The 12,425-nt window shown below is 29.5% G+C and overlaps 1 protein-coding gene and 1 long non-coding RNA gene across 2 annotated transcripts in view; both read left to right on the top strand.

Moving 5' to 3' along the window:
* LOC107436966 (tubulin gamma-1 chain) overlaps nt 1–8,338 on the top strand; it is a 29,583-nt gene extending 21,245 nt beyond the window's left edge. Inside the window, exons 9-12 of the mRNA XM_043041307.3 lie at nt 2,565–2,726; nt 3,923–4,114; nt 5,011–5,884; nt 7,253–8,338. Coding sequence (XP_042897241.2) covers nt 2,565–2,726; nt 3,923–4,114; nt 5,011–5,031 — 375 coding nt within the window. The 3' untranslated portion in view covers nt 5,032–5,884; nt 7,253–8,338. The remainder of the gene's footprint in view (nt 1–2,564; nt 2,727–3,922; nt 4,115–5,010; nt 5,885–7,252) is intronic.
* Nucleotides 8,339–9,261: 923 nt separating this feature from the next.
* Nucleotides 9,262–9,624, top strand: LOC147805180 (uncharacterized). Its single transcript, XR_015429463.1, has 2 exons — nt 9,262–9,342; nt 9,430–9,624. It is a non-coding gene; the product is annotated as an uncharacterized LOC147805180 (long non-coding RNA).
* The last annotated feature ends 2,801 nt before the right edge of the window (nt 9,625–12,425 follow it).

The following is a 12,425-nucleotide window of genomic DNA, read 5'->3' as shown; positions in this document are numbered from 1 at the left end:
AGTTTGTTTCTCATATTTTTGTCAATATCTTCAACATTCTTCCGTTATAGGAACATTAAAATAATTGAAATAATACCAACTTTTATTAGCAGTTTTTATTTAATTGTTAATAATGTAATTAGTTGCTGAATTTATTTACAAATTTTCAATACTAAGATATAAATTGTTTTGTTTGTTTTCACTTATAAATAAAAGTTTCGTTTATTTTTGCAGCTGCCAACATAATTAGTTGTCATTTTCCTTTAAAAGAATTATTTTTACCAATATATGTTTCAAGCTGTGAAATTACTGTAGTTAATGAACTATCATTGTGTAGGATCAGGTTCTATTTTAGGTGATCATAAAGTGAAATTTATTTAGCTTTAGATGTGTCAAAACCATTTTGACTGGGAGATAAAGGCTGGCTCTGGTTATTGCATTGATCTTTGCCTCAAAATTGTGGAAAGCTAACCTCCATATTCTCCTTGGCAGACAACTAATTGTTTTCGGGAATGCTTTACTTATTTTTTTTAAAATAAAGTTTGTTTAATTGACTTATAGACAATAAATTTTTGAATCACTTAGGTATTTATGATAGAGAAGGTGCTTTAGGGGTTTGTTGTTAACATAATGTAGTTTATTTATAGTACAGTAGAGAACCATTTATCCGGTATCCAGATAACCGGGAAACCAGAAAACCGGGAAAAATTTTGCTCAATTTTCCCGCCATTTTAAACTAGAATGAAAAAAGCGCAATTTGAACTCATCCTTGAAGTTAAGTAGAGGAAAATGTAAGGAAGGGGAAAAAAAATTTCCCCGTTTACCCAGAGAAACGTCATTTCCTCCGTGACCTTGAAGGCAGGGAAGGGTGGAATGTTTTATTTTTTCCTTTAGGCCGTCAATCAAACTCAAGGGTGTGGCAAACTGATTTCGTTTTCTGCTTGATTTACGAGGGGGGGGGGGAAATGCATTGCATGCATATCAGTGAACAGAAAAAGAAAAGAGAAAAATATATTTATTTGACATTGACTAATAAAAATAAAATCTTTTTCTTTTGAATAAATTCTCATTCTTTGGAAGAGCGGTATCAATTGCAAGTTTTTCTTGGTGTGGAATCACATCTGCTGTAATTAAAAATCTTGTTTTTATCAACAAAAAAAATAAAATAAAAGGAGAATTGTTTATTAATTTAAACATAGGATTATTTTATGAAGCAGATTGCAGTTTTGTTTTTCTGATTCCACTACGTTTGATTTTTTTTCTTTTCGCGATAAATTTCGCACTCAATAAATTAGTTCTTTTTATTCATAAATTTTATCATTAGGGTTTTTTTTTTTTAATTCCGTTGATCTTGCTTTGTTCCGGGTTTTAATATTTATGCTAGTGCTTTTTTTAACTATCGTTTCGGTTCGATAATTTTCAAGTGTTTTTATTTAGATTAATAAGTTTTCCTTTTATTTTATCGTTTCCCCCCGTATAATTAGGTATGAAATATATTGCGTTATTTAATCATTGGTTTTGTTTATATTATTTAATTTAGGAATTGTAATTATTTTTAAAAAATAAATATGAGAATTTTGTATTTTTTAAACTTTATTTCTTGCCTAAACTTGCAAATTTTTTTATTCTTTTAAATGTTATATTTCTACCATTTTTCTTTTTCTTTTTAAAGTTAGGAGTACCTTTCTTTTTTCTCTTACTTTATGCATTACACTTTTTCCTTGTACTTCGGGTGCGATAAAACATCGATTATCGACACTTTTTGGTCGATCCAGAAAACCGGGAAATTCAGATATCCGGGATAGCGATGGTCCCGAGCATCCCGGATAATTGGTTCTCTACTGTACTAGAGTTAAAAATTTCTTTCATGTAAGATTAAAGTCCACTTGTTAAGTTCCTCTTTTATTTTGTTTATCATTATTATTTGTGAAAATAAATCCCTTCTTACCAATTTAATTTAAATATTTGGCCTTGAATACATTGCTTTTTAAGTATATTAAGTGATTCCACATCTGTCTTAAAATATTAAAAACATATGAAAAAATCGTAGTTGAGACATGAAAAATTAGTTACGTGGCTGCTGGTATGTGTAATTCTACAGCGTTGGAAAAAGAAATATAGCGCCTACCAGAATTATGCCGGCAAAATTATAACAGATCTTAAATATGATAATTTATGAATGTATGGATAAATATGATATAACTTTTAATGGGATAAGCTCTAAAAAAATTCTTTTAATTTGTTATTAATGAAGAAAAGAAAACTTTAAAATAATTCTAAGTATCAAATTACACTGATGCTTTTATTTGAAGGTGTTTGATCAGCCGTAATTACAACCCTTAGGCAAAATAATTATAAATGTAAATAGAGAGAGAATTCATGTTTTAAGTAGGGACCCGGAAATATAGAATAGATGCAGAAACTAATGACTCATAATTTTCAGAGTATATCCAAATCACTGTGTTCTGTTAACTTTTATTGGTTTTTAAGGTCTAGTAACATCTTTTTTTTTAAAATAAATTGTTATGCTTATTAATATTTCATTCCAAAAGTTACTTTTAAGTACAATCAGTTGTTATTTCCAGGTTCACAAAAGTCTTATGAGAATTAGAGAAAGGAAACTTGCACAGTTTATTCCTTGGGGTCCTGCTAGTATACAAGTAGCTCTTTCACGCAAATCGCCTTACATACCTACAGCACATCGCGTCAGTGGGCTAATGTTGGCTAATCACACTAGCATTTCATCAGTAAGTTACAACAGATATTAGTTGAATTTTCAACGTTTTATGATCTGCATAAAAAAATTTGTATTTCAATGTCACAAATCATACATTATGCAAATTAAAAGCGAGTTTTAAATTAATTTTAAAAATCAACAATAAAACAAGTATTTGATAATATGAGCCTAAAATAGTGCAATTAAAAATATTAGTTGCGTAGAATTTTTCTGAGACATCTGTATTGGATATCTAATAAGCAAATGTAATAGATTTTTGTTTAACTTTTATTATAATAAGTGTGTAAATAGCCAAACCTAAAAAAAATTCTTAGTGCAGAAAAAAAAGCGTTAAATGCACATAAAATAGTTCTAAAACATGTATAGTTATTATATAAAAAATATTTTTATTATTAGTTCTCTTTGTTATGAATAACAGTTATGAATAGATTTTAAAACTAAAATATTTTGCTATTTTATCTTTTCATAAGAATACAAATATTTTAATTAGTTTCTTGTCTATGCTTTTCTTAAGGCTTCTATAAAATGTTTACAAGATGAATATTTTTAAAGAGTTAACTGAGTTTGGATAAATATTTATATACTTCTGTTTAAGAGAGATTTTTGAATGAAATAATTTCAGATTAATTAAGACTCTACAGTAAATGTATTTTTTGATCCTGCTATCAATAAAAAAAATAATTTCTAAAAAAAACAATTACCACGATTTTAATAGAAAATTCACTCATTAAAATCTTTTAATAAACTTAAATGTTTAATTTCATATTGCGATGAATATGCAGCTCTTATGTATCATTATAATGTCTTACAGAAAACTCAAGGTATTGTGATTTGATAGTTGATTAATGAATTCTTTAAATTTTCTCTAATATCAATATTTTCTTTTATTTTTTTATTTGTATCAAACAAGAGCTTCTAGAAAGAGAAAATTAAAATATCTTTATTTTAATGCTAGTTAAATACGTTACTATCAACTGTAATACTTAATACACCTCTACTGAAATTTTTGAGGTTTTTACTAAACGGTAATTTTAGTTATATGCTGATCTTGCAACAAATTTACCTCTCAGGTCTTATACAAGTAAACTAGTCTCACAGCGAGGTGATTTTTTTTCTTAATGAATTCAGTTTTTACAAAATCTTTTATTGAGTTAGGTGTAGTATTGCAGATTGTGTTTTAAACTGGGTTTTATTATTTTTTTCTAGTTATTTGAAAGGACTCTGAAACAATATGACAAACTGCGAAAAAGGGAGGCTTTCCTCGACCAATTCAAAAAGGAGGCGATGTTTCAGGATAATTTAGATGAGTTGGATGACTCAAGAGAAACAGTTCAGCAGCTCATCAATGAATATGTTGCTGCCACAAAGAAAGATTATCTCACTTGGGGGATGGAACAGGTGAGAACGTAATATTTAAAAAAAGAATATTCTTCTAAATTTTTACTATAAATGTTATGATAGCAAATGCACTTCACAGGATTTGCAGTTTATCTGTTTAAAAATATTTTGTCCTGCTATTCCTAAATTTTAGTTCAGATTAAATTTTTGTGTGTTTACTACAAATACAAATGTGGATTTTAAATAAATCTAGATCTAGAATAAATCTAGACTTTTTTTCTTTTTGGAAAAAGTATAACCTGTCTAGGTTTTTTCATGAACCACCCCTAAAAATGCTCACATTTAAAAAATAAATTAAAATGGGTTTCCTTAAGGGAAAACACAAAAATGCTTTATTTGCAAAAAGATATACAGCAATTTGAAGAGCTGCCGTTGTAAAAGAATTTTGTTTTTATTTTTCTTCTAGTTAGCAACTACTAAGTTATCACTTAAGTTTTGGATCCTTTGATAGTGTGTTCACTACATTTGGGCAATATTAAGACAAAATTATGAGAAAATTATGATAGACTGAGTGTCGAGAATGTGGGAAATGAAGAATGGTAGTCTATAGGAGACCTTTGTTAATTTAAGGAAATAGTTTTTGAAACAATATAGCTTTTGTAAAATAAGTTTCTTTACAATTATTATTATGTTTTATATGTGTACTTTGTTTATCAATAATAAAATAAAAATTAATGATGAAAAAAAAAACTCGGTGGGGCCCCCACTTAGACATGATTCAGGCAGATTGTCTTACCTAACAGTTGGTAATCCATCTCAAACGGGTTAAACCTAGGTTGATTTTTTTGATCTTGCTGTATAATATAATACATGCCCATCTATATAATATATTTATATAAAATATAATTGCATTGGAGTACCGTTGATTAATATCCTCTTCTATTGATTTTATATAGACTGAAAGGGAAACTCCATAATTTGTTTCTAAGATGAAGAAAGTTCTATTGCAGTAGAGAATTTTTTGCTGAAATTTATAAGCCATGCAGTGAGACATAAAATCTACATCTTTGCATTTAGGAAACATTATTTTTCGTGTAAAATAACCTGAAACAGTATTTAAAATGCACTCTTTATTATATATTACACAATATACTTTTTGCATACCTGCCAAGTCTTCCATTTTTTAATGAAGACTCGTGTATTTTATTACTATTTCCTGTTCACCCCTATATTCTCAAACTTCTCTGTATTTGTTGAAGAAATAAAAAATTAAAAAAAAAAAAAATTTGACAATAGAATATCCACTGATGTCAAAAACACTCTTCTTATTCCTCAACAGATGGTGCTATTTCCAGTACTGCAGTATGTTGAGTGTTAATAGTTTAAGTGATTATAAATAATGGTTTAAAAAATCTTCTTTGGATTAGGATTTATATACGTATGTTTTACTTTGCTAAATGTAAGTGCTTTAATTTATTTTCAATTTCTCTTTTTGATTTACATAATTTTGTGTGACGTATCAAACCTTTACTCGTAGTCTAAAAAATGGCGCTAGTAAAATCTCCATAATTATATTTCTCCTATGTTGGCAGGTATGTTTTTGTCTAAGTACATAATTTAAAAAGTTTTATGTGCTAAAATAATTGCATATTTTGTGTAGAAAAGTTATTTGGAATAAATATAAAAGTTACTGTGCTGTGGTTGTAACCCATAAGTAAGTAAATATTTTTGATTCGATAAGTTAATTTAAAAGTTTAGTATTATTTAGGATTGTATAATATCTGTGAAAATTGTAAATGCATATCTCATTAAGAAGTCCCAGAATACAGGGTGCGTAGTGTTTGTAAAAAGTACTTAAAGGTGCTTTTTTGGGGATTTCGTTTTTAAAAGCTTTTAAAGGTGCTTTTTTCATCTGGCGTTTTAAAAAAGTGCTTTTTTTCCGAATAATTTTTTTTCTCCCTTCAGTGATATCTGGTGGATCCCATGCATTTCACTAAAAATGGGGAGTTTGCTACGTAATCATTCACGCGGACTTCATGTCGTACCCACGTTATGACTTGCGCATGCGCGCACACTTGAAACCAAAACCCGAGTGCTCCAATTTGGATAGAGAATATCACAGGGCTCGAAAAAACTCAGAAATTTTACCCGTCCCCGAGGACGGCTTGTCCAACAATGTACCCATCCTCCTTTGAAACTAACCCGTCGTTTCTAAATAAATAAAAATATTATTTTTTCTTATTTATTACAAACATTTATATAAATTACACTATGAATTAGTAGCTACTAGGATTACATTATACAGTAATAAAAGAAATACTAGGTTACCTATAGTAAAACATAGTATTTCTTTTATGAAATAATTTAAATGACAAAGGTCAAGTTATCTGGAATTTCAATTTATCCGAGGGTACTGCGTTCTTAAAGAATCAAATATGACGTTGCCAGTTCCACAATCAAGCCTATGATTTACAGAGGTTTCGGCACAGAAATCTGAAAGGGGTTTTCCATTTAGGTGGATGTTCATAATTGCGTTTAACGCTTATGTAATGTGTTTTTTTGTAAGTGCATTGATGAAAAGTCTTTTTCAACTGCTGCAGTACTCCCAGACGGAAAAAACATCAATCCACCACGCGCAGTATGTTGCTGTTCGGGATTTTTAGATTAGAGGGTCATTTTAGATGTGAGGCGCTAGACTCTTGTAAGATAACAAAAATTGAAAGTGTATCACGAACATTAACGGGAAAATGGCCGTCCGCGCGGACGTCTGATTCGAGAAATTCGTTGTCCGCGGGAAATTTTAGACCGCCGAGGACGGGCGGTTTTTCGAGCCCAGGAATATCAGATCCTTATGAAATGTTTTTCTTTTTAATTTATTTTAATTTTGTTCTTGTGTATTTTATTTTACTTCTAACACTTTTTTTGACGTAGGGGGTAAGGGTACTTTTGTTCTGAGTTCAGGGTCAAGTTGAATTCACTCGGTGATGTGGGAAAGTACTGATTGTTTCGATTTGCGTCCGTTTCTTTTTGGGTTTTTTTTTAACGCTAAAACTGTTTATTAAAAGTTTTTGTTTTTCAATAATATCATTGATTGAATATGAATTTTTTGAGTGCTTGAAAATTTTTGTAAAGTGCTTGAAAAGTTTTTAAAAAGTGCTTATTTTTGATTTAAAGATTTGGCTACGCACCCTGGAATAGCTTTCTAAATTACACTCAAAGTACTAGGATTCTTTAAGTATTAACTATTAAGGCTACAATAAGTTGATCCCAAATGCTGTTTTAAATCAGTTTATTTACATAAATTTTTAAAAACTTAGTATGTGAAAAATAGAAACTATTATTTTTATTTCAGCTATTTTCAAAATAGATTTGAAAAAGACTTTATTTTTAAAATTCTGAAAATTTCCATTTGCACTTGGAATTATGTAAATTGTGTACATTAACATTTTGTACAAACTTATTATATTATGATTTTACTAATATTTATATGTTGTAAAGGATCATGTAAAACTGTGTACATACTATTGTATAAATTAGTATAACAGAAAAGGTATTTCCTTTCATTAAAAATTGCTCTTGATGAATTTAATTAAGTAATCCCCTTTTAAATATTTTTTCTTTTTACAAAAAGGGAACTATTATTTCAAACATATTGTAGTCATCATTAATTTAGTAAATACTGTAAAGTTCAAAATTATTATTTAAAATTCTTTTTTATATTAATAGTGTACAAGATTAGCTTTATAATTTTACTTGAGTTAAGTGAAAAGATGTACATGGTAAAGTTCTTGTATTTAAAAGGTTAGATAGATGCACTGTAACTGTGTTCTCCAATATGTCGTGTTTGTGACGTATATATAAACTTGTTTTTTTTTCTCCAACAATTTTGGAAAAGCATTTATATTAACAGTGAAATATGTAATGGCTAACTGTTAAATAAGAGTGCCATTTGTTTGCTAATTTAACTGATGCTGTGTCAACTCTGTCCAATCACAACGCAAAAGTGCAATGACCAGAAATTCCTACTACCCATAACGAAGCTGTTTCTTTGGTAAAGGAAAACTTTTTACTTAATTTATAAGAGAGGGTGTGATGTTGAAAATTTTTCTTGAGAATGTAAATAGTTTTAATTGTAAGTGATTTTTAATTGCGTTGTCACAAAAATTGTCTCAAATTTAAAAAAAAAAGCAGCCATAATTAAATATAATAGACAATCGTGTTGAGCTAATTGTTACTACATGATGATTATTATATAATGATAAAATAAATAATCCTTCTCTTAAACAGTGTTTTTTTTCTTCCTTTAAAAAAAAGTAATTTCATTGTAGTTATATCCACAGTGAAATTATTTTATGTTTCTAAATTATTCAATCGTGTAGATTACTATTTTTATAACAATTCTGACAAATATATTGTAATCATAGTTATCTAAATAGTATGGGTACTTGGTTTGCTTTATCCTGAACTCTTCAAAGGCATAAAGCATTTACTGGTTTTGATAAATTTCTAGACTTTAGTTTCAATTACTTAATAGCTAAAAGCTTTTGAAAACTATTTACAAATTTTTTTTCTAAAAAAAAAACCCTAGTTTTCTTAATTTTCTTTTAAATTTGTGGACGATTTGTTTATTTTTGCAATTTGGGGAGAAACCTTTATTTCTTTGCTCAGAAATGAATTTATTTGGTTGATAATTTTATTCAAAGTTATTTTTATGAACCTTCGATTATGAACCTCTCTATATTTAAATTTATTGAAGCTTATTTTACTCATTAGTCAAAATATAACTCATGGACTGTACATGTTTCATTTTTCTACAGTAATATGTAAATAATCTACTTTCTGATAAAAATATATATATATACAGGGTGTTTATAAAGTCCCGGACCCATTTTGATGTTTAATAACTCATCAAATAATAAAGATAGATTGAAATTACCAACATAAATGGTTAGATAGACTCAAAAAGTTTCATGACCCTTGTCAATGAACTTCCACATGTGCCCCCTTCGTCGCACGGAGAATATCAAGTCGATAGCCAATTTCATGCCAGGTAGCGGCAAGCATGTCCGCATCCAGAGACGCTATTGCGGTTGTAATTCTGGCTTTTAGGTCATCAATGTTCGACACAATCCTCCTGCAAACATTGTTCTTTATAAATCCCCAAAGAAAAAAGTCCAGTGGCGTTATATCAGGTGATCTGGGTGGCCAAGGAATTGGACCTCCTCGCCCAATCCATCTTCCGGGAAAATGGTCATTCAAAGAACTACGAACGATGATACCCCAATGAGGTGGTGCACCATCTTGTTGCAAAAAGACATGTGGCTGAAGCTCTTCTAGTTGTGGAAATACTGATCACACGTGGATACCCCAATGAGGTGGTGCACCATCTTGTTGCAAAAAGACATGTGGCTGAAGCTCTTCTAGTTGTGGAAATATGAAGTTTTCCAACATGTCTAAGTATACGACTGATGAGAACTTTTCTGTGGAAAAAAAAGGCCCAATGACTCGGTCGTGATTTAGTCCACACCACACATTAACCTTTGGGGAATCCCTTTGTGTCTCACGGTATTCACAGGGGTTTTCAGATCCCCATATGCGCACATTATGGCGATTAACAATGCCAGAAACATAAAGGAGAACATTATGCTCTTCAGAAAACCGCAATAGCCTCTGTGGATGCTGACATGCTTGCCGCTACCTGGCGTGAAATTGACTATCGACTTGATATTCTCCGTGCGACGAAGGGGTCACACGTGGAAGTTCATTGACAAGGGTCATGAAACTTTTTGAGTCTATCTAACCATTTATGTTATTAATTTTAATCTATCTTTATTATTTTATGAGTTATTAAACATCAAAATGGGTCCGAGACTTTATCAATATTATATATAATCCTACCATTGTAAAATAATAGCTATAGATTTATGGTTTTTAGCTTACTATAAAAGAAATTAATATGTTTATTATGTCAAGGGACTTAAAAGTAATCATTTCAGTTTGCTGTTTAGGGATTACTATAACGGATCTTCTTATAAGGCTTTGTCATCATATAAAATGCTACATTTTAAACTGTGAATTTGTCATTATTAATGAATGTTTGATTATGATCTGTTCTTTATCCTTATTATGAAACTAAGCCAGTTTTGCAAAAATTAAAAAAGGCAATTTGGGTCTTTTTTAATAATTGATAAATTATTCAAATGCTGCATTCGTTGGACTGACAAAAATTTGAATTTATTCATTGATATCTTTTAGTAAGAAAATAAACTTCCCCAATTTTGCGATAAGTATAACTTTTTTTAAATATTTAAATTTTTTGTTTTTAAGTCCAGATAATTCTTAACAGCAAGATAGTGTATACTGTTTGAAATTTAACTTAATGAGTTAAGAACTATCACACTGTACCTTTTAAAAAAAATTTCAATTGGGGAAAGATATTGAAGAACTTTTAATATAGTTTAATCATCACATTACGGTTAACTTAAATTGCAACAATAGATCTCAATTTCGTATGTGATAAAGTCATATTGTTCTGTTCTTTCACATATGATCTCTTGTTTATTATTTTTCTCAGTATGTAGCCTTAAAATTTATGCCTGAGGTATAATGTAAATATGTTTGTATATTTCAGTTGATATGCTATTAATAAAAAGATTTAGAATCTTTATTGGTATTCTTTCTTTTAATTTAAGATAGCAAACAATTGATGCAAAAATGAACTAGATAATAAGATGTGAGAAAATTGTTTTTAGAATAAAATTCTTTCAAATGAACAACCATTGGCTGATTCTAGAATGGGATTATTTTCTGCACAAATATACCAGAAAATTTCAAACTGTATTTAATACTATAAATTTATATTCATGATAGCTGTTTAGAATCTTTTAGTGAAAGATAAGTTTTTTTAAAAAATTTTTAGTTTCATTACTTTAAAAGTTTACAAAAATTAACAAAACTACATTATTAAAATTTATTTAGACGAATATTTTAGCTATGAAATACAAAATTTAAATCATAATTTGTGATGCAAATATCTCTAAGTTAACTTCTCTCTTTAACATTAGGAACAGAAAAAAAAATGCTCAGTATGAGGTAATTGAAACACTGATAATTCTTTTATATCATTCAAATTTTACTGTAAAGTTAGAGGTAGACACTTATAAATTTTTATGTAAAACTTTATTGTAAAGAGCAGCATTAGGTATAGCTAGTCTTTTAAGGAAGTAGACATTTATTGCTTTTAAACTAAAGACATTGAAGTGCAGCTTTGACATTATACCAGCCACAAAATATTTAGGTACAAATGCAATATTTGGTAACCACACATGGCCTGCCTACCAGCAAGGCGGGTTTACGACTTTGGTGCCCCCCCCCACAAAGGTCATATTAGTCATTAAAAAAAGGTTGATATTTGCCAATTTTTGGGTAAAACTGTGTTATTAAGTGCAGTATTACATATAGCTCAGCTTTTGAGGAAGATGACATTTATCGGTTTAGTAGTCTGTTAAAGTCACTGTAGAGCAGAGGTCGCCAAAGTGGTCTATATAGACCCCCAGGTGTCTATTTAACATAAGCGGGGGTCGATTGGTTGAAGGATTATCAGTATTTTTCAGATATGTGACAATTAGAAATAAAAGAAGACTTGGAAATATATACAGGTAATCTTCAAAAATTGAGCGACGATTTTAAACTGCATTTTGTTGATTTGGAAAACATTGACATCCCCGATTGGATTATTGTGCCATTTTTTGCTCAAATTGAAAACGTGGACATCAACCTGCAAGATGAGCTTGCTGAATTATTATGGGGATTTAAAGCAAAGACGCTCTTTAAAAATTTAACAAGCAAATTTTGGACAAATATAATTATAATGCAAAAATATGTAAGACTTTACGAAATAGCTCAGCCATTTATGATAGCATTTCCAATTTCCTATATGGTTGAAGCCGGTTTCAGTCACGTAAATTCAATCTTAACTAAGAACAGAAATAAATTAAATGTGGAGTTTCGAGGGGATTTAAGATTAAAATTGACCAATTTTGATCCCAATATAACGAATCTTGCAGAAGAAAAAAAATGCACCAGGCACACCCATGTCATTGATTAAGAAGCAATAAATCCGTAGTTACTTTACTTATTATTTCTACTTACTTATCAGGGCCGGCTTATGCATGTCGCGGCCCCTAGGCAATGCTCGTCTCGTCTCGCCTCCCCCCCCCCCTACCGTCTTTTTTCGCTAACACAACACTTTTTTTTACTACATAGGTATATTATCACATTATTCAATAAAAATATTGAATCAAACGAAAAGAACATAAGTAATTAATATATGCATTTAAAAAAAATCATACAATAAGCTTAAATATTAACT

Source organism: Parasteatoda tepidariorum, chromosome 9 (genome assembly GCF_982258835.1).
Source record: "Parasteatoda tepidariorum strain Cologne lab strain chromosome 9, Ptep-v5.0, whole genome shotgun sequence".
Taxonomy (NCBI): domain Eukaryota; kingdom Metazoa; phylum Arthropoda; class Arachnida; order Araneae; family Theridiidae; genus Parasteatoda; species Parasteatoda tepidariorum.
The sequence above is the reverse complement of the archived record's forward strand: the minus strand, read 5'-3'. Positions and strand labels throughout refer to the sequence as shown.